The sequence below is a fragment of the Lynx rufus genome, unplaced genomic scaffold (assembly GCF_022079265.1).
Source record: "Lynx rufus isolate CCGP_SWC_20201006 ecotype Redwood Valley unplaced genomic scaffold, mLynRuf1.p SCAF_3, whole genome shotgun sequence".
NCBI lineage: Eukaryota > Metazoa > Chordata > Mammalia > Carnivora > Felidae > Lynx > Lynx rufus.
The window spans coordinates 201,088,341-201,107,201 of record NW_025814845.1 but is presented as its reverse complement, the minus strand read 5'-3'; the positions used below and the strand labels follow the sequence as shown (position 1 = coordinate 201,107,201).

Sequence of the window (18,861 nt, the reverse complement as noted above, 5' to 3'; positions counted from 1 at the left end):
GCCGGTGTTTGAGGCTCGTCTGACTAGGGTCCCTTCCGTGTCCGGAACGCTTCCTGTTTCTAAGCCTTCCACATGTGGGTTCTTTAGATGAGGACTTGAATGCTGTTTCGTGATAGACGTGTGATTCAGACAGAACCTGGTAACTGGGGAAGCGAAGGGGAGGGGGGGCACAGAGCACGTGGGCGACACGGAGGAAGAGGGGCGCTTAGGATCTGAGGGGCTTGCTTTCCGTGCCCCCAGACCTGTGTCCCTCCAGCTCCTGGCGTAGCGAGGCGTCACGCCGCCTTCCTTCCTGACCCCGCGTGCTGGTTTGCATCAGAAAGCTAAAACTGCCAGCGCGAACCCGTGTATACCGTGTGCACACAACTTGATTCAGAGTAACGTTCCTTCTCGTCCCCCGTGGAAAAAACGTTGGCGTGTCCCCCACGATTTGTACTTGTGCTGCGGGAGAGAGAAAAACGGTTCAGCCACGTAGTCGTGCCCCTGACTGGTGTCTCCCTCAGGTTCGTGGTGCACGGCCTGACCACCGGTGAGCAGTACGTGTTTCGGGTGAAGGCGGTGAATGCCGTCGGCACAAGTGAAAACTCTCAGGAGTCGGACGTCATCAAGGTCCAGGCCGCTCTCAGTGAGTAACCCGCGGGCTTACTTACGATTTCTGACAATACGCAGTGTTACGGAATTTCCGAGGAATGTCGGGTCCGATAACACTTAGGTGGGAAATAGAGCAAAAAAAAAAAAAAAAAAAAAGGAAAAAAAGAAAAAGAAAAAAAAAATCAGTTACTCTTTAGTTTTAAGGTCACTATTCTAATCTGTCAGTTTTTCCCGGGAAGGACTTCCAAACGTTACCATTTTCCTCTTCGAGTCCTTTCTACTAAACGAAAAGCAATCGTCTACATTTTTATTCTGTGATGAGAATGGATCTTTCCCGGGTCACCTGTGTCTCAGGTGACAGAGGACGGCTGGGCATAGGTCACCCAGAGTTGGGGGTGGGGGAGCAGAGACGTGTCCCTCTTCAACCCGGTAGGAAAAGATGGTCTATTTCCAAATGGGTTCAGAAGGAAAATACAAATTCGTGCTCACTTGAGTGATTCTGGCGTCTGTAACGTTCATCATCTCTGGTCACGGGGGCACAGGTGTCGTTCGTGGATGTGATGAGACGGCTCCTTGGGGCTTTCCCCAGAGGAGGGGGAGGAATCTCATATTTCAGCCATCCGGGCCAGATTTCAATAATTTATCGCCCTTGTATTATTGAAATATTGGAAGATGTCTGTGTGCCTGTGTTATTTATTGGGGGATGTGTTTAGAAATAGCAATAAATACATACAACGGACGCGTCCTCTCTTCAAAGGAAGAGATGAAGACACACAAAGATGGGTCGAGTCTGGGCGCCACCCCCCCAGCTGCCGCCTGCCCCCCCTTACCCCAGTGCAGGAGCCGCCCCGCGGGGCAGGGGGTGCCCAGGCCGACTCTGGGGTAACCCTCCCGCCCTGTGTCCCTGCAGCTGTCCCCTCGCATCCGTACGGGGTCACGCTTCTGAACTGCGACGGCCACTCCATGACGCTGGGCTGGAAGGTGCCCAGGTTCAGCGGCGGGGCCCCCATCCTGGGTTACTACATAGACAAGCGCGAGGCTCAGCATAAGAACTGGCATGAGGTCAACTCTTCGCCTGTGAAGGAGAGGATCCTGACGGTTGGTTCTTCCGGGTTCACGGGTCTCCGCTCTGCTTTCGCGTCCCGGGCAGAGTCCTTCCTTCGGCGACTCAGACACTAGATCACGTGACACAGAAGCAAAAGTGGGTTAAGAAAAGTTCGCGGTCTCCTGAGATCCTGTATCTCTAGAACTGGGCCTTAGGACGCATTTTGTCCTGTGAAGCAGGAGCAGGTGGAGAGGCAAGGGGGCGGGCAGGGGAGGGGGGTTAGGGTCACCACCGCGGCCGGCTCCAGGCCCCGAGCTTGTCGCAGCGAGCTGCCGCGGGGATGTGATGTTTGTGCCCAGCAGGTGTCAGTCAGGGAGTCCCCCTGCCCCCTGACTTCTTTGTCGTGGTTTTCCTGAGCAAGGCTGCATGCCCGCCCCCGAGCGAGTCACTTGTCCAAACCCCTGTTCTGTCCGAGCGGAGAGAGTGGGAAGGACGTGGGTTTGGAGGAAGGAAGATCCGGGACCGAATCCAGACACAAACCCTCAGCAGCCCGTGGGCTTTCTCTTCTGCCCTCTGACATTCCCACTCCTCGTTCGCACAGTGTAGGTCACAGGCTTGTGTGTGTGAATGTGTGTGCACGCGTGTGTATATGAGTGTGTGTGCACAGTGCAAACACATGTGAGCATGCACACGTGTGCCTGTGTGTGCACATGAGCATATGAATGTGTACGTGTATTTGTGAATGGGTGTGAGTGCACACGTGTGTGCATATGGGTTCACGTGTGTATGAGAAAAGCATTTACTTGGGGCGCCTGGGTGGCGCAGTCGGTTAAGCGTCCGACTTCAGCCAGGTCACGATCTCGTGGTCCGTGAGTTCGAGCCCCGCGTCAGGCTCTGGGCTGATGGCTCGGAGCCTGGAGCCTGTTTCTGATTCTGTGTCTCCCTCTCTCTCTGCCCCTCCCCCATTCATGCTCTGTCTCTGTCTCAAAAATAAATAAACGTTAAAAAAAAATTAAAAAAAAATATTAAAAAAAAAAAAGAAAAGCATTTACTTAAAAAAAATTTTTTTAAATGTTTATTTACCTTTGAGAGAGAGAGAGAGAATAATGAGCGGGGGTGGGGGGTGCAGAGAGAGACAGAGAATCCGAAGCAGGCTCCAGGCTCCAAGCTGTCAGCACAGAGCCCGACACGGGGCTTGAACCCACAAACAGTGAGATCATGACCTGAGCCAAAGTTGGACACTTAACTACCTGGGCCACACAGGCGCCCCCTTTTTTTCTCCTTTTTTTAAATTTTTTTTAAGAGAAAAGCATTTACTTAAAAAAATTTTTTTAATGTTTATTTACCTTAGGGAGAGAGAGAGACAATAATGATCAGGTGGGTGGGGGCAGAGAGAGACAGAGACCCAGAATCCGAAGCAGGCTCCAGGCTCTGAGCTGTCAGCCCAGAGCTGGACGCAGGGCCTGAACCCATGAACCGTGAGATGATGACCTGAGCCGAAGTCGGACGCTTCACCGACTGAGCCACCCAGGCGCCCGAGGCCGTTGAACTTTAAACGCACTTGCTTTGCAGGTCATCTGTTTTTAGAGACAGTATTGTCTGGAAACTGCCAGGCAGCGCTAAGGGTCCTGGTCAAGGCCTTCCTCTCACGTTTGGGTACAGACCCTCGTGTGGCTGAGGTTCCGACCGATGTGCTGGGGACGGTGACAGGTTGCCCGGTGTCACAGAGTGAGGCCCTGGTCTGGCAGGGAGGCCTCGGGTCCCCAGCCCGTGGCGGCCAACGTGCCGGCGTTCACAGAAGGGACGGGGGGCTTGAGGGCAGGCCCCTCTGCTCTGCTGTTCACTTGCCTCTGTGCCTTCGTGTCTCCAAGCCCCCGGAGCCCTATCTGCCGGTGGGTGGGGGGGTCATCACGCCGCCCCTGTAGGCGAGGTTATGCAAGGAAGGAACAGGGCAAAGCAGGTGAGGTCCCCTGGAGCGGCCACATGTGGCAGGGGCATCCGCAGCCCTCCCTGACATCACTGCACAGTTTACCGACATGGCCCCTCCCTCGGGGTTCATTCGTGAGTCAGTCATGAATGGACTGCAACGCAACGCTTATTTCATGCATTAACTTGAATAATCCGCGTAGGTGGATGGCTTGACAGAAGGCTCACTCTATGAGTTCAAAATCGCGGCCGTCAACCTGGCGGGGATCGGGCAGTCGTCGGACCCCAGCGAGCTCTTCAAGTGTGAGGCGTGGACCATGCCTGAGCCTGGTACGAGTCCCCTCTGGGGCCCCGAGTGCCCTGTGCACGCATGGGGCTGGCCAGGGGGCGGGCCCTGCGGCGGACAGGTTTCCTGCGTGGGCGTGGGTAACACGCATGCCCCACCTGGGTGCACCTGCTCTGTCTGTGAGACAGGCTGCTGGTCCTGAGCAGCGATGTGGGCTCACGAGCCATCGCGAGGGTGGCCGCAGTGCCCCCCGTGCCCCATGCGCGGCTGTGGGGCCAGCCGGACGCCCCCCACTCCCCCCTGCACGCTCCTCCCGGACGTTCTCGGACAAACGCCGATAGAGACATTCAGTAGGCAGATTAGCGACGACCGTGGTGTGAAAAAGTAGTGTTTACCCGGGGCGGCGGCTGTGCTGTGCGGCCGGCGTGTGCATGCATGGGCACGGGGTATGTTCCATTTTGCAGGTCCTGCCTATGATCTGACGTTCTGTGAGGTCAGGGACACGTCGCTGGTCATGCTCTGGAAGGCGCCCATGTACACGGGCAACAGCCCCATTTCTGGGTATTTTGTGGACTATAAGGAGGAGGATTCTGGAGAATGGAGCACCGTGAACGAGGCAGCAACCGCCAACCGTTACTTAAAGGTGACCGTGTTCCTCTGCTCGCTCGCTGCCTCGCGGGGAGGGTGACTTTGGTCCCGCTGCGGACGGGCTCCGGGCCACCAGGCGGCCGCCCGCATAGCTCGGTGCCACCGTGCCCGGTCTCCACTACTGGTTTTTTGCACTCCAGGCCTTGGAGTTCGCCCGAATAATTCAGGATCGCTCACAGACGTCTGCCTGAGAAGCACACGCACAGCTTTAGTACATTTCACAAGATTGCACTGTTCTTGCTCCACGTGTTTCTATTTTTAGCACCTACGGTTTGCCCATCACTGGGGGCAGTTGTGACCCTGGTCTTTGGAGCAGGAGGCCACCTGGCTGGTTTGTTCCCCAGCTGCCCTCACCCAGGGGTTTTCGTCGCTTGACTGGGGTCTCCGTGGCGTGGCACGTACACGCCTGTACGGAAAGACCACACCTGAGTTGGCTGCACCTTCAGACACGTAAATCGGCATCAGCCTCTGGGAAGCAAGCCGACAGCGTAAAACAAGATCGGGTTCTTCTGAATGAACCGATCAGCTTCTAAGGATCTAGCAAAACAAATGACTTAGGTATACTTTACTTACCAGTGCGGATTGCGGTACACATTACCTCCGTATGTGCGAGAGGAAAATGATTTAATCTTCATGCCTCCAAATGATGGGATATGTTGCGCAGTTAGCACTCACCGTGAAAATAATATTTCGTCCCATAGAATCGTGTTAAGTATGAACCCCAGGTTGCAAACTGGAGGTGTGATTTTAATTCTGCTTTGAAACATGCAGAGAAAAAAGAAACAACGTATCAACATTGAAGAGTGAGTGTTTGGTTTGCTCTTGCAAAGTAAGGCTGGGAGTGATCGTCAGCCTGTCTCACCTCTGGCCTTCCTGCTTCCTTGCGTGCAGCCGTTCTAGCTGGAAAATGAATTGCTTTTTTAAAAAGCAGGTTCACGGTAAAATGTGAAAAGTATAAAGTCTGTGTCTTTTGTCGACTGACATGGGGTATTTTCTCTGTCTTCCCAAGGTCTGTAACCTGCACCAGGGTAAGACCTATGTCTTCAGGGTCCGGGCCGTGAACGCCAGTGGGGTGGGAAGGCCGTCGGACACGTCTGAGCCGGTGCTGGTGGAGGCCAGACCAGGTGAGACTGGAGCGCGTAGCGACGCGAGGCGGTGGCCGGGCTGCGGGAGGAGGGGCGGGCGCTCTGTGTCCGCGTGAGCGCGGCGACAGCTGGGTCCCGTCGCGATGCTGGAGCAGCTGAGTGGCAGACGGGAGCGCGTGTGTCCAGCCAGCCCCGTGCCCTGGCAGACCCTTGGGTCAGGGTGGGGTGCCCCAGGCCACGTGGCAGAGTCAGTGGCAGCTTTACGTGGAGGAGGACCGCAACTGGCGGGGATGACGGTGGTCTTCGTTTCACTGCTGCCTCTGGACCAGGAGCTCATGAAGCCGTTGGTACTGCTCGCGGTTCCAAGTAGCCAAAGCCCCGTGGAGGTGACCTCTGAGGACGAGGTCGGCGCACAGGGCACGTGGGGAAGGAGTGTGCTCGAGCCGCAGACAGGGGGGTCGGCGGTTCCCCTCCCTGGGGCTGGCTTCATGTCCTTCTGCCACCCGGCGTTCCGTGCCTCTCTGTCTTCTCGGAAACCGGTGATCTCTTCGTACCTGCCCAGGCTGACGTGTCCCTGGTTCCCGAGGGGCGACTCGGACTGGCCTGCGATGGGCCGGGTGTCCACCTGCTCCCAGAGTAGCCAGAAGTCCCCCCCCCACTGCCCCTCAGGGAAGGAGAGCAGAGAGGGGGTCCCGCGTGTGCCCACGGCTGCCCGGGCCCCTAGCAGGGGTGAGGGGCCAGATCTCAGAGAGAGGAAGGGTCTTCCTGGCCGACACACTCTCCACAGCGGGCCTGGACGCAGAGAGGGGGATGGGCGGAACGCCCCGCGTGCTCTGCCCTCTGCTCCCGCGGTGGTTTGCCCTTCGACGGGTCCGACTCAGCGTCCTCGGTGACCGTGGAAGGCAACCTGATGAGTCGGGGTAAAAGGAGCCACCCCTCCAAAAAAAGAATCCTAAGGCGTCTAGTTGTGTCCTCGCCCTGCAGGCACGAAGGAGATCAGTGCGGGTGTGGACGAGGAAGGAAACATCTACCTGAGCTTTGACTGCCAAGAAATGACAGACGCCTCCCAGTTCACTTGGTGCAAAGCCTACGAGGAGGTCGGAGACGACGGGAAGTTTAGGATCGAGACGGTGGGAGACCAGTAAGTCCGCTTTGGAGCTGGCCGCTGGGACTCCGGGGGACCGTCACAAACGGTAACGTTTCCTATGCTTCTTCCCTTTCAGCTCGAAGCTGTACTTCAAAAAGCCGGATAAAGAGGATTTAGGAACGTACTCCGTGTCCGTAAGCGACACCGACGGAGTGTCCTCCAGTTTTGTGTTGGATGAAGAAGGTAAGGTCCACGTGACGTGGGCTCGCCAGGTTCGGTGTGTGACGCTTGGAAAGATTGACGGCAACACAGGAAGGACTCACTTAGGGAAAGGGTGTGTGCCGGGGGGAGGCTGGGGTGCGGGACATTTACAGAAGCAAACCTACCGTGGGCCTGAGGAGACTCTGGAGCTTGTAGTCCGTCCGCCACGCAAATCACCGGCCCAGGACCTGCTGCCTTTATAGCTTCCCCTTGTGCCTTTTCTTCTCAAGTTTATTTATTTATTTCGAGAGAGAGACAGAGGGAGTGAGCAGGGGAGGGGCAGAGAGAGGGAGAGAGAGAAACCCAAGCAGGCTCCGCGCTGTCAGCACAGAGCCCGATGCGGGGCTCGGACCCACCAACTGAGATCACGACCTGAGCCGAGACCAAGAGTTAGATGCTCAGCCACCTGAGCCCTCCAGGCGGCCCCCGCTTCCCCCTTGTGCTTTTAACGTTGGGTTTTGCTACATTTCGGAGGCTTGCAAGCAGGGAGGGGCATATTAGCAGGTAAGCCCGTGAGATTGATGCAGGGGACACGTACGGAAGACGCCCCCTTCCCTCCCAACATTGAACAATCAGGACGATAAAAGAAAACGTGCATTTTCTGCGTGTGAAATAGGGTCTAGCCAGCAGAGTCAACCTCTCGCACTCTCCTAGGAGTAGGAGACCGAAGGCGGAAATGAGCAAAGTCTGTTCGGGCCACGGGGCTCGGGGGAGGTGGTCTCAGGTGGGCTCACACACCCGACTCCGCGAGGCAAACGAGGGAGCCTCGGGAGGCGGATTCTTGTGCTGCCTGGGCTTCGGTCTGTTTGTGTCCAGCCCTTGTCCGCCGTACGTGCAGGTCAAGGTCAGCCTTACCGGGATGTGGGGTGAACCGTGCAGTTCCAGACAGGTTTCTTCAGGTCCTTGAAGCTTCTGAGTCCCTCCGAGCCCTCTATTAAAATGCCTCTCGTGCCTGATGAGCAGACCGTGCGGCCACCCGTGGCGTGGTGGCCGGAGGCAGTGTGGTCCCGAGGCAAGCTGACCTAGAGTGGCCGTCCGGTGTGGGTAGGCGGGAGCGGCCTGGGCCCCCGCCGGGAGGCGCCCCCTGCCCCGACGTCAGGCCCCTGCGTGTCCAGTGCAGGTGCTGGGAAGCCTGGTGAAGCAAATGCAGATTTCACGAGACTGAGCAGGACTCCAGCGGGGGGCTCTGCACAGCGTCTGCGTGTGGGGTCCTCGCTCAGTGTGCCCGTGCCCAGAGACAGGGGCACATCCACAATCTGCTCCAGTGCCTTTTAGGCTGCCTTTTCTGACCCAACTCAGTGGTCCTCAAACCATTCAGGCTGCAAACACCCCTGGTAACCCTGAAGAGTGGTCTGTACCCCCTCGGCACCATCGCTAAGTTTCTAGATGGCGTCTTTACTTTTATTTTATTTTATTTTTTAAATTTTTTTAACGTTTTATTTATTTTTGAGACAGGGAGAGACAGAGCATGAACAGGGGAGGGTCAGAGAGAGGGAGACACAGAATCTGAAACAGGCTCCAGGCTCTGAGCTGTCAGCACAGAGCCTGACGCGGGGCTCGAACTCACGGACCGCGAGATCACGACCTGAGCCGAAGTCGGACGCTTAACCCACTGAGCCACCCGGGCGCCCCTCCTTTTAAATAGTTGAGAACGATGCGCATTTACAGCATGTTCTGTAACGTATGTGGACTTTGGACGTCTGTCTTGTGGATGAAGCTGCAGGTTTTGCCCATTTGATTTACAGGGATTCCTACCCTTAGACCTCATCGGGAAGCCAGGCCAGCCGTCCAGTCAGGAGCAGTCTAACTTCATTGTTGAGTTCAAATCAGCGTGTTCACACATGCCTTCGTGACCATGGCTGCCTTTCTCAATTCTCATTGAGGAGGAAGGAGAGAAGGAAAGAAGGAAGCAGGGAAGAAATGGCTGAGAACCTTTGGGGTTTCTTAGCTTGTCCTTGAGACTCAGGAGTGATGCATTTTTGTTTTTGTTAACTTGTGGCAATAATACATCACAGTGAAATCGTGGGGGGGGGGATGAAGCATTTGGAAGAAAGCCATCTTGCAGGGGGAAGAAAATCACAGACCACCACCTGTCCCCAGCCTGCCGGAACCATGTTAGGATCCTATGGAATTAGAGGATCTGGAAGTGGATCTCTGTAAACCTCCCCTCTGCAAGCCGCCCCCACCCCAAACCCGCTGTCCCCAAGGCTCCGCCCTCACACACCCCACTGCCCGTCGGGACCGGGTTATTAAATGGTGAGGATCTCAGCCGAAGAGAGTGTTCGAAGGTGGCTTACCTCCGACTTGTGCTTTCACTTCCGGTTCACGTTTCTTACACCACCCCAGATTAAATCTCGGTGATGTCCCATCTCCGCTCGATTGTTTATAAACTTCTGAATGTACAGGGCAAAACCGACACGAGTATTTTTCTTAATTTTAGAGCTTGAACGTCTGATGGCCCTGAGCAACGAAATCAAAAATCCCAGTAAGTGAGCCGGGGACCCTGCAGGCTGACGCCACCGGGGGAGTGGGGGTGTTTGTTGCCGCACGGAGCTCACGGAGGAGCTCTTTGGGGCACAGCGCCTTCATTTCACGCTCCCAGCTTACAGGCGTGTCCCCTGCACATTTAAAACAAAAACGAATTGGTACTGTAACTCGTAGAAATTTTTATTGAATTTGGGGCTTAGCATGGCTGTTCCTAATCCGAGCGAGTCAGTCAGATGGCACCTTGGGCGATTGAGTTACACTGAATACACAGATCCATACATTCATTGGCAGCCGTCGGGTCAGCCAGGAAAGTGAGGCTGTGCCGACGGGCGCACAAGCTCGCACGGCACACCTTTAACCACAGCAGGCTAACGAGGGGTTTGTTTTTATTTTGGGTTTTCATAATCCAATTCGGTACTCCTGGGCTTCACGTTCGCAAAAAATTTAATAACTGGGATTGATATTTTCCACCAATATGTAGCAATTTTTCTCATAAGGATTCATGCATTATTGACTTCTGATTTCTTTTCTTCCTGTAGCAATTCCTTTGAAATCAGAATTAGCTTATGAGATTTTTGATAAGGGCCAGGTTCGCTTCTGGCTCCAGGCTGAGCACTTATCACCAGATGCCAGCTACCGATTCATTATTAACGACAGAGAAGTCTCCGACAGCGAGGTGAGTTCATGTGTGAGTGATCTGGGGCTTTGAAGAGGGCCAGGTTTTACTTCAGTAGGTCAGTTCTTTAAAGTCAGGGTTCTGTGTTTGAGCGGTAGAATTTGGGGTGTAGCAGGTTGGTGAGATGCCTGTGTGATGGCTGATTCTTGGGATGTTCAGAGATTGGCCTGGGCCAGAGAAGAGATCGGAAGCCCTCTGAATCCCAGCCTGCCAGCATTAAAAAAAATGACACACTATGTTTTAGAGACGTTGAGCCTGTTTTTTTTTTTTTTTTAATTTGTTGATGTTTTTTTTTTATTTTTGAGAGAGAACGAGACAGAGTGTGAGCGGGGGAGGGGCAGAGAGAGGGAGACACACAATCCGAAGCAGGCTCCAGGCTCCGAGCTCTCAGCACAGAGCCGGACACGGGGCTCGAACCCACGAACCGCGAGATCATGACCTGAGCCGAGGTTGGACACTTGACCGACTGAGCCACCCAGGCACCCCCCCCCCCCCCCCGGAGACATTGAGCCTGGTTTTATCAAAAGGTCCAGGTGACACGAGGGACGTGGGAATATCCCTGATGCATAGGTGTATTTATTCTCGATCGTGGTTTTGAAGGCATGCATTTTGCAACATGGCCGCTGGGGGCCCCCCTCCCACGGAGAACTTCCCATATCAGGCACCTCCTGGTAAATCTGTTTCTGCGCCTTCCCTGAACTTTTAGGCTGCTCTCTGTTATGGCAGATCTGGGCAAAGACCAGCAGAATCGCCAACAATGTGTTGTGTGCTGGGATTCAAACGCTTTTACCGTTGTTCTGCTTTTCGTCGTGTGCAACGAATCCTACAGTTATTCTAAATATTCCTTTTCTGGCTGTGGAACCTTGATTACGTTTCGACGTATTTCTTCTTGTCTAGTAACTATAGTACACCTGGAGATCCAGCTAAAGGAAAACCTTGCTCGATGGGCCCTTTCGTTACTGTTGCACGGAAAGCTAGGGACTGTACTTCCTCTGCTCTTCCCCTGGATGCTTAGTGTGAAGTGTCCTTGGTCCGTGTACCATCCTCCTAACCCCTGAACGCCTCCCCCCTGTGTGTGCTGCACACACGTTCACGGGGCGGTTGAAATGTGGGAATCGCTGTAGCCACGCAGGTGCCTTTCACCGGGCCCCTCACCCCTAGTGCGGGCATTGTGTCCGGTGGGCGTTTGGTAAAGCTTATCTGGCAGCGTGAGCGGCTATCGGGCAGAAATCCTGAATGGACAAGGAGCGTGTGATTTTTCTTCACCTTGAGAAACAGTGACGTACGTTAGACTCGTAGACGTGGGAGGATCGGCTGACAGATAGCGGTATTTTCTTCCTGGTTGCAAACAAGCCAGAAACGTGACTCTTGTCCCTGGGAGAGTACGGCATGATGAAGGAATTGGAGGCATTTTCTTCGAGCAGAGATCGTGCCAGGAGATGAAAAGGAAGTTAGTGTAATTGCACTTTATTTGAAGAACATCTTTTGATTAACGTTTCCTACCTGCTGCATAGACCTTGCTTTAAAAACTGATGTCTTTGCCGCGTGGCTAATCTTTCGGAGTAGGGCTGAGCTGTTTCACTGGCTTAATTAGCAATCCACAGGTGACTTTCCCATGTGAAGATCGATGTTATTTTGCGTAAGTCACATAAAAGCCTGTATTTATGGCACCGGAAAATCGTTGAACTTCATCTGGCTGCATAATGGCGAGAAGCCTAATGAATTCCTAAAACCTGCCCAGATACCACAGTGCGGAAGCCGAGAAAATGGAAACGGCTGTTGTATTAAGAATCTGGGGGGTGAGAGTGCCGTGTTTGTGCTTCTCAGACTTGACGAGGAGGCTCCTGGAGTCCCCTTACTTACAGGTGTCTGAGTGTCCCCTTACTTACAGGCCTTCCCCTCCTCCTGCCCCCCGCACCCCCCACCCCCACCAGGAGTGACTCCACATTCTGTGATCAGTACCGCTTCTTACCCTGGCCTCTCTCTCCCGGAAAGCGGTCTGAAGCCAGCCTTTCTTGCTCATTTCTGTCTCTCCATCACGTTCCACAGACCAGCGTCCCATCTGGACACGGCGCAAATGACCTCAAACAAGCACATATCGTGTGCCGTACGTCCGTGAAATCGCACTGCAATTTCTAACTATGAAGGTGGTTTTTTAATGTTGACTGGAAGTCAGGGCCGGGGAGTAGGTTTGATTCACTTAAAACCCACAAGGTGTATTTGATGAGCCAGGACCTGAAGCCTCATCATTAACCACTGAGAATGTGGTAGTCGTCTTTGTCTCCCGCGGGGTATGTTTTGCGAATTGTTTTTGATGGTCCCCCGGAGCCAGCCCAGCAGTAGGGACAGAGAAGTGAGGTGAGCCTGCCCTCCTGGAGGGTCCCCTGGAGCTGGAGGACCGGGTCCCTCAGGGGAGGACGCAGGGACTGAGAACAGAGCAGCAGGGGCATCTGAGCTCAGGGGCAGCGGAGACGGGAGAGGCCCAAGCCGTTAGGAAGGCTTGGGGAACGGGGGTGCCCGGGGTGAGTCTGGGGGAGGTGGGCGGGGGACAGGCCAGCCTGGTGCTGCCTGTGCTGAGCGCTGGCGGTGTGACAGCTAGATGCCAGGAGCCGGAGGGGAGCGGGCCAAGACGGGGGCCTTGGCCTTCCTGCGGGAGAGTTCAGACGGTGCCCGATGCTCCTGGAGATGCGCTCACCGGTAAACCGGGCAAAGTTGCTGTTTTGCCAATAGCTGTGTTCTGAAGTCTCTTGGGACACAGCCGTTTGGAATGCTGAGGCGTCAGTGTGGTCTCAGAGAGAGGAGAGCACCGTGGAAATTACACGCGGTGTTTGTCAGAAAGTGAGTCCTGTTTCTCTGGCTCCGTTCACAGATGTTTTAAATAATGTTTATTTATTTTGAGACGAGAGAGAGCAAGCGGGGGAGGAGCAGAGAGAGCGGGAGAGGGAGAGAGAGAGAGTGAGGGGCAGAGAGAGCGGGACAGAGAATTCCAAGAGAATTCCAAGAGAGCTCGACGTGGGGCTCGAGCTCACGAACTGAGAGATCATGACCTGAGCTGAAATCCAGAGTCTGATGCTCAACCGACTGACCGCCCCCCCTCCCGCCCGCCAGGCCCCCCTGTTCACAGGTTTTCTGTTAAGTTACCTGCAGACAGAGATTCTAAACTCTTAGAAAGGGGCATGTCATGGAGCGCACTTTCTAGGGGGCCAATGGGGTTTCCTTAGCCTGCTGACCGCGGGTCACGGGTGTTTGTTCTGTTCTCCTGGCTGGTGGGCCTCCCCTTCTCAGGAGCGAGGTCGTCATTCAGGTTGGAGAGTCACTGCCACAGTCCCAGTGGGGCTCAGCCTAATGGGAGGACGAGAGCCGGCCGGGGCCGTCCTGTAGGTCACCCTGGGCCCGCGGAGGTCGAGGCCCTGCCGTGAGCAGCATCTCTAGGGCGGAGCCCCAGTGCCTTGGTGCCGTCCTTTCCCTGCTGATTCTCTGCATCGGAGACGACTCGTTCTTTGGATGTGGTCCCCGCACCCCCGTGGCCCTGCTTCGTTTCAGATTCCGTGGTGTCCGAGGTGGGAGTAAGATGGAGCCCGTTGGGCACCACAAAACGTCAGCGTGTGGCAGCCCGGCACGAAAGATGAGAGCAGCGTGAAAGGAAGCCGGGCTTCGGGCGGGCTGGGCAGCACGGGGTCATGTCCCCGGTCGGACGCGTCGGTGGGGAACTACGCTGTGGTCAGGGACCGCAGCCAGCTCCGCGCCGTAGACGGCAAAATGAGCCGATCGGCACAGGCTGACTTGCTCGTCGAGAATCCCCTACACGCTCGTTTGGGCGCACACGTGCCAGGTGGAAAGGGTGAGGACAGTCCTCGCTCTTGAGGATTTACCGTCCAGCCGGATGGGCGGACAGCGAGAGGACGTCTGAACCGGGGCAAGGTATGGCCCTGTAGGGCAGGCGGGCACCGCGGGGATCTCACGGGAAGGCACCCCGCCGATCCCCAGGGCTGTTCGGGCAAGTGCTCCCCACACCAGTCTGCAGGGCATGGGGCCGGCGCTCAGCTGGGAGCGTTCAGAGGCCGTGTCGGGTCGTGGCCTCAGGACGGACTCGGGCGCAAGGTGCCAGGACTGCCAAGGCACGCACAGTTCCTCCTCACTCCTCCGGAAAACCTCTGCCCACCTGACACGCAGCTCCTGTGGCCCTGGTCACACGGCGGCCTCGGAGCCGCAGGCCACGCGGTGCGTTGCTGCTGGCTCCCCGTGGTTTCGTGGTCAGCGTGGGGCACGCTGACATGCACACCGTTTCGTCCCTCCTGCGTGTCTAATTTTCTCGCGCTAGGCGCCTGTTCTGGGGAGTGAGCCTTCCTGGCGTCGTCGGCTCCCACGCAGAACGCGGGCTTGGTCACCGAGGGGTTGTTTGTGTCCCTTGGTGGATGTGCCGTTCTCCAAGAGGTTTAGTGGATAAAATTTCATTCTGTGTTTCTGTGTACGTCCCAGTCCCCGAAGATGCAGTAGTGACATTATGCCACTACCTAACGTCAGGGATCAGACCGGAAGACGGAATTTCACTGTAGACCTCTCTACTTCCCCCATTGCTTCCAGAAACACAGAATTAAATGCGACAAAGCAACGGGCATTATCGAGATGGTCATGGACCGATTTACTATCGAGAACGAAGGCACCTACACTGTGCAGATTCACGACGGAAAAGCCAAAAGTCAGTCTTCTCTGGTTCTCATCGGAGACGGTATGCAACACTGTTTTTGTATGCCTGTAAAAGAAAATTCAAAGAAAATTGTGTTGACCACACAGAAGCAAACATCTTTCATTTCTTTCCCCCTTAAATATTGAATTCAGCATTCAAGGCTATTCTGGATGAGGCTGAATTTCAAAGAAAGGAGTTCCTCAGGAAGCAAGGTATGTACTTAACCCACCCCCAGCACGATCCCCCAGCAGTTTCAGTGTTTTCTTTTTTAAAAAAATTTTAATGTTTATTTATTTCTGAGAGAGAGAGAGCACGCAGGAGAGGGGCAGAGAGAGGGAGACACAGAATCCAAAGTAGGCTCCAGGCTCCCAACCGTTAGGACAGAGCCTGATGCAGGGGTTGAAGTCACGAACTGCGAGATCATGACCTGGGCTGAGGTCAGACGCTTAACCGACTGAGCCACCCAGGAGCCCCCAGACTCAGTGTTTATTTGAATGCTTGTTTAAAGCCAATTCTGCTCAATGCCCAATGACTAAATGCTATTTTAAATGAATGCGATGTTAGATGGTTTTTATCTGCAGAAATCTGGGTATTTTTCTGTTTTTTGCACTTTACATGGATTTCATCTGTATTCTTTTCTTGCTTCTACCTTTAAAAGTCCCGGAATCCACTATGTAGTGTTCATACTTCTGTCACTGCGAATCAGGGACATGATCAGGGTAACCAGAGGTACCCGGGCTCTGTGGCCAACCTGCAGACCAGCTAGTCTCTCCTGAGCCCGCTGATCTCCTTACGGTCCCACTCCACCCCCCCCTCCCCCCACACACATTTTCCATCCCTCTGTGGTCTGGCCATCCCACAGCGACATAGTCTCCCATGGTCCCCCATTCAATCTGGGGAACCGTGCAAAGTGCGAGCTGGATCTCCAGGCCACTCCCATATGCTGGACCTGAGCTGGTGTTTTGGAGGCCATGACCTTGAGCTTCTGGGGACCGGGGCCGGTCAGAACTCAGTACTTACCACATGAATGATTCGGGGGGTGGTGATGAGGAAAGGGTACATCCATCAGAAATGTCATCTCAGTTTCAGACAGAAAAGCTATATTCTTCTGCTCAAAATGCATCACAAGTATAGATACACACACACATATATATGTGTATGTGTGCCTGTGCGTGATATGTATGTGTGTGGGTGTGATATATGTATGTACGTGTATATGTATGTGTGTAATATATATATATGTGTGTATATATATATATATATATATATATATATATATGCATTGCGTGAGTGTGATATATATGTGTGTGTGTGTGTGTGTGTGTGTGTATTTTTTCCCCCTTTTAAAACTTTTCTATTTTCCCCCCAGGCCCTCATTTTGCTGAATATTTGCACTGGGATGTTACAGACGAGTGCGAGGTTCGACTTGTTTGTAAGGTGAGGACTGAGCTCCAACAAGAGAGTGGTAAGGTGTCATCCGTGGGCCAGCGAGAGCCCTTTCGGGGAAGCGTGTGCCGTCCGTCCCAGGACGCGAAGAAACGCCGCACGTGGGCGTGCCGAGCGACTTTGCGTCTTGTGGACGTTGTGGTCTTACACTTCCGTGCCCGTCTCTGCTCTTTATGAGGGGACTATGGTATGGTGGCATGCCAGGGAAGTCAAGTGGGCCGTTTAGAAGATTTAAGATCTTGGTGAGTGAACTCAGGGACAGTGTGCCACGATGACATTCATCCGGTGATTCCCGTGCCGCTCACGTGGTTTCTTTAAGAAATAAAAGGTATGTTTTGGGAATAAGATGCTCCTTACGCTTTTCTTTAACAATTGAATAGTAAAGTAAGCCTTAGTTACTACTGACTATACAGATCTCTGTTTGGGGGACCAGACTTTAAGCAGCATCTCCTGCAAGACTGGCACTATCATAGGTGCTGGGGAAGATCGATAATGCAGGGTTTTGTTCCTCAAGCTACTCACAGACGAGCAGATGAAAGAGAAGGTAAACAGAGAATTTCAACAGAGTGAGGGTTTTTGGGGTGGACACTGGAGGAAGACCAGGAATGGTCCAGGGGCAGTCAGGTTGGAGAGACTTCTCCAGGGAGGCCCAGGGCACGGACAAAGCAACGGAGCTCGGAAGCTGCCAACTTGTGGATATTCGGAGGCTGGGCGTCGTGGCAGATGGTAAGGCAGGTCCTCAAAAATTAAATGTAGAATTATCTGAGGATCCGGCAGAGAAAGGAATTGAAACCAGGAACTCAGATAGGTATCTGTGCGTCCGTGTGGACCGCAGCATTTTTCCCAACAGCCGAAGGAGGCAGCCAAGTGTCCGTGGGCAGATGAATGGGTTAATGCAGCGTGTGTATCCTTAATGTGGAGTGTTATTCATCCTTTGGAAGGAAGGGCAGCCTGCCACTTGTGACAACATGGATGGACCTTGAGGGCATTGTGCCAAGGGAAGTAAGTCGCACAGAGAAGGAAAATACCGTACGATCGCACGTATATGTGGAACCTAAAAGAACTGAGCTTACAGAAGCGGAGTGCAAGGGTGGTTGCCAGGGGCTGGGGATTACGGAACTGGGGAGAAGTTGGTCAAAGAGCACAAACTTCCAGTGGTAAGATGAGTAGTTCTAGGGCTGGTAAGTGGACAGCATGGTGACTATAGTTGGTAATACCATATAACACCCTTAAACTGCTGAGGGCAGATCTTCGAGTTCTTAACCATAAATATACAAAAAAAAAAGGTGATTATGTAAGGGGATGGATGTGTTAATTAATCTTAAGGTGGTGACCATCTCGTAGTAGCTGAATACATCATATCATCACATCGTATCCCTTAAACTTAAATAATGATATTGTCAACTGTATCTCAGTGAAGTCGAGGACAAAGAGTTATGGGGTGAAAGCAAAGGAAAGTAGGATAAAGGATGGAGCGGCATTCGCCTGAGGAGGTGAGAACGGGCGACGGTCAGGACCACGGCGTGAGGGGCCGGTCTGAGGAGGTGAGAACGGGCGCTGTGTGCTGGTGATTCAGTCGTCAGCCGCTTGTGCCCCTGGCCTGATGGGTTGATGGAGAAGGAGCAGGTGGGCCATGCGGGTGTGCATCCGTGCAGGGAGCTGGCATTCGGTGGGGGGGGGCAGGAGGAGACGGGTGATAGTGGGGTTGCCGGGGTGGCGGGGCAGGGGCACCAGGATGCCAGCTTCTCCACGTTGCTGTTGTCAGATGAGGGGCCGGGGTAAAGGGGAGGCCCGTGCTCAGGTGCAGAAACGTGCAGGGCGCTGTCATGCGGCGGGGGCACAGGGCCCCGGGACAGGGGGCGTGAGGTAAGGACGGTCTGCAGGAGGCAGCCGCGCGAGGGCCGTGGGCGCCCTCGGTGCATTCCCGGTGGGCCTTGAGACCCCATGCTTACCCCGACCTTTCCTGTTCGTCCCCACTCATTGTTGGTGTTGGCGACTAATTCAAAACTAGAGGCCCTGTTCCTAGCCTTTTTGTGTGTGTAATAACTGAGGCTAAAGTTTTGATATTTGACACACTCGAGGTTGTTATAGAGCCATTTCAGAAAAATTCCTGGATGTCTTTCTTCGGTATGCTTATAAGGAAGACGCAGAGACAAACTCATTAAAAACATTTTTTTTTAATGTTTATTTATTTTTGAGAGAGAGGGAGAACGTGAGTGGGTGAGGGGCAGAGAGAGAGAGGGAGAGAGGGAATCCCAAGCAGGCTCCGTGCTGTCCGCACGGAGCCCGATTAGGGACATGAACTCATAAACTGCGAGATCATGACCTGAGCCAAGGTGGGATGCCGAACGGACTGAGCCGCCCGGCGCCCCCACCTCATCCTTAAAGTACAAGAAGCCGACGGGCACCGAAGTTACAGGTGTCTGGTCAGCAAGTGGGAACAGTCGGTATTTACAGGGAAACTCCACAAGGTCCCCGAGGACAGGCCGTTTACTTCGGAAACAGGATCAGAAGAACAACAGTGTTTTCCGATGATTGTCAAATGCAAAGAAGGTGTGTATCTTCAAAGTTTTCGACCCCAGCAACTGCCCAAGTCTCTTCTTCAGACAGTCAGCAGCTCTCGTTGGCCAGCCGGG

At 54.2% G+C, this 18,861-nt stretch overlaps 1 protein-coding gene across 1 annotated transcript in view; it reads left to right on the top strand.

The window, feature by feature from the left end:
• The window catches only part of MYOM2 (myomesin 2), a 74,691-nt gene that overhangs the window by 42,041 nt on the left and 13,789 nt on the right, over window positions 1-18,861 (top strand). The window contains exons 17-28 of the mRNA XM_047092079.1: window positions 504-625; window positions 1,502-1,689; window positions 3,766-3,892; window positions 4,313-4,491; window positions 5,506-5,620; window positions 6,566-6,722; window positions 6,805-6,911; window positions 9,370-9,414; window positions 9,956-10,092; window positions 14,677-14,821; window positions 14,932-14,991; window positions 16,149-16,216. Coding sequence (XP_046948035.1) covers window positions 504-625; window positions 1,502-1,689; window positions 3,766-3,892; window positions 4,313-4,491; window positions 5,506-5,620; window positions 6,566-6,722; window positions 6,805-6,911; window positions 9,370-9,414; window positions 9,956-10,092; window positions 14,677-14,821; window positions 14,932-14,991; window positions 16,149-16,216 — 1,450 coding nt within the window. The remainder of the gene's footprint in view (window positions 1-503; window positions 626-1,501; window positions 1,690-3,765; window positions 3,893-4,312; window positions 4,492-5,505; window positions 5,621-6,565; window positions 6,723-6,804; window positions 6,912-9,369; window positions 9,415-9,955; window positions 10,093-14,676; window positions 14,822-14,931; window positions 14,992-16,148; window positions 16,217-18,861) is intronic.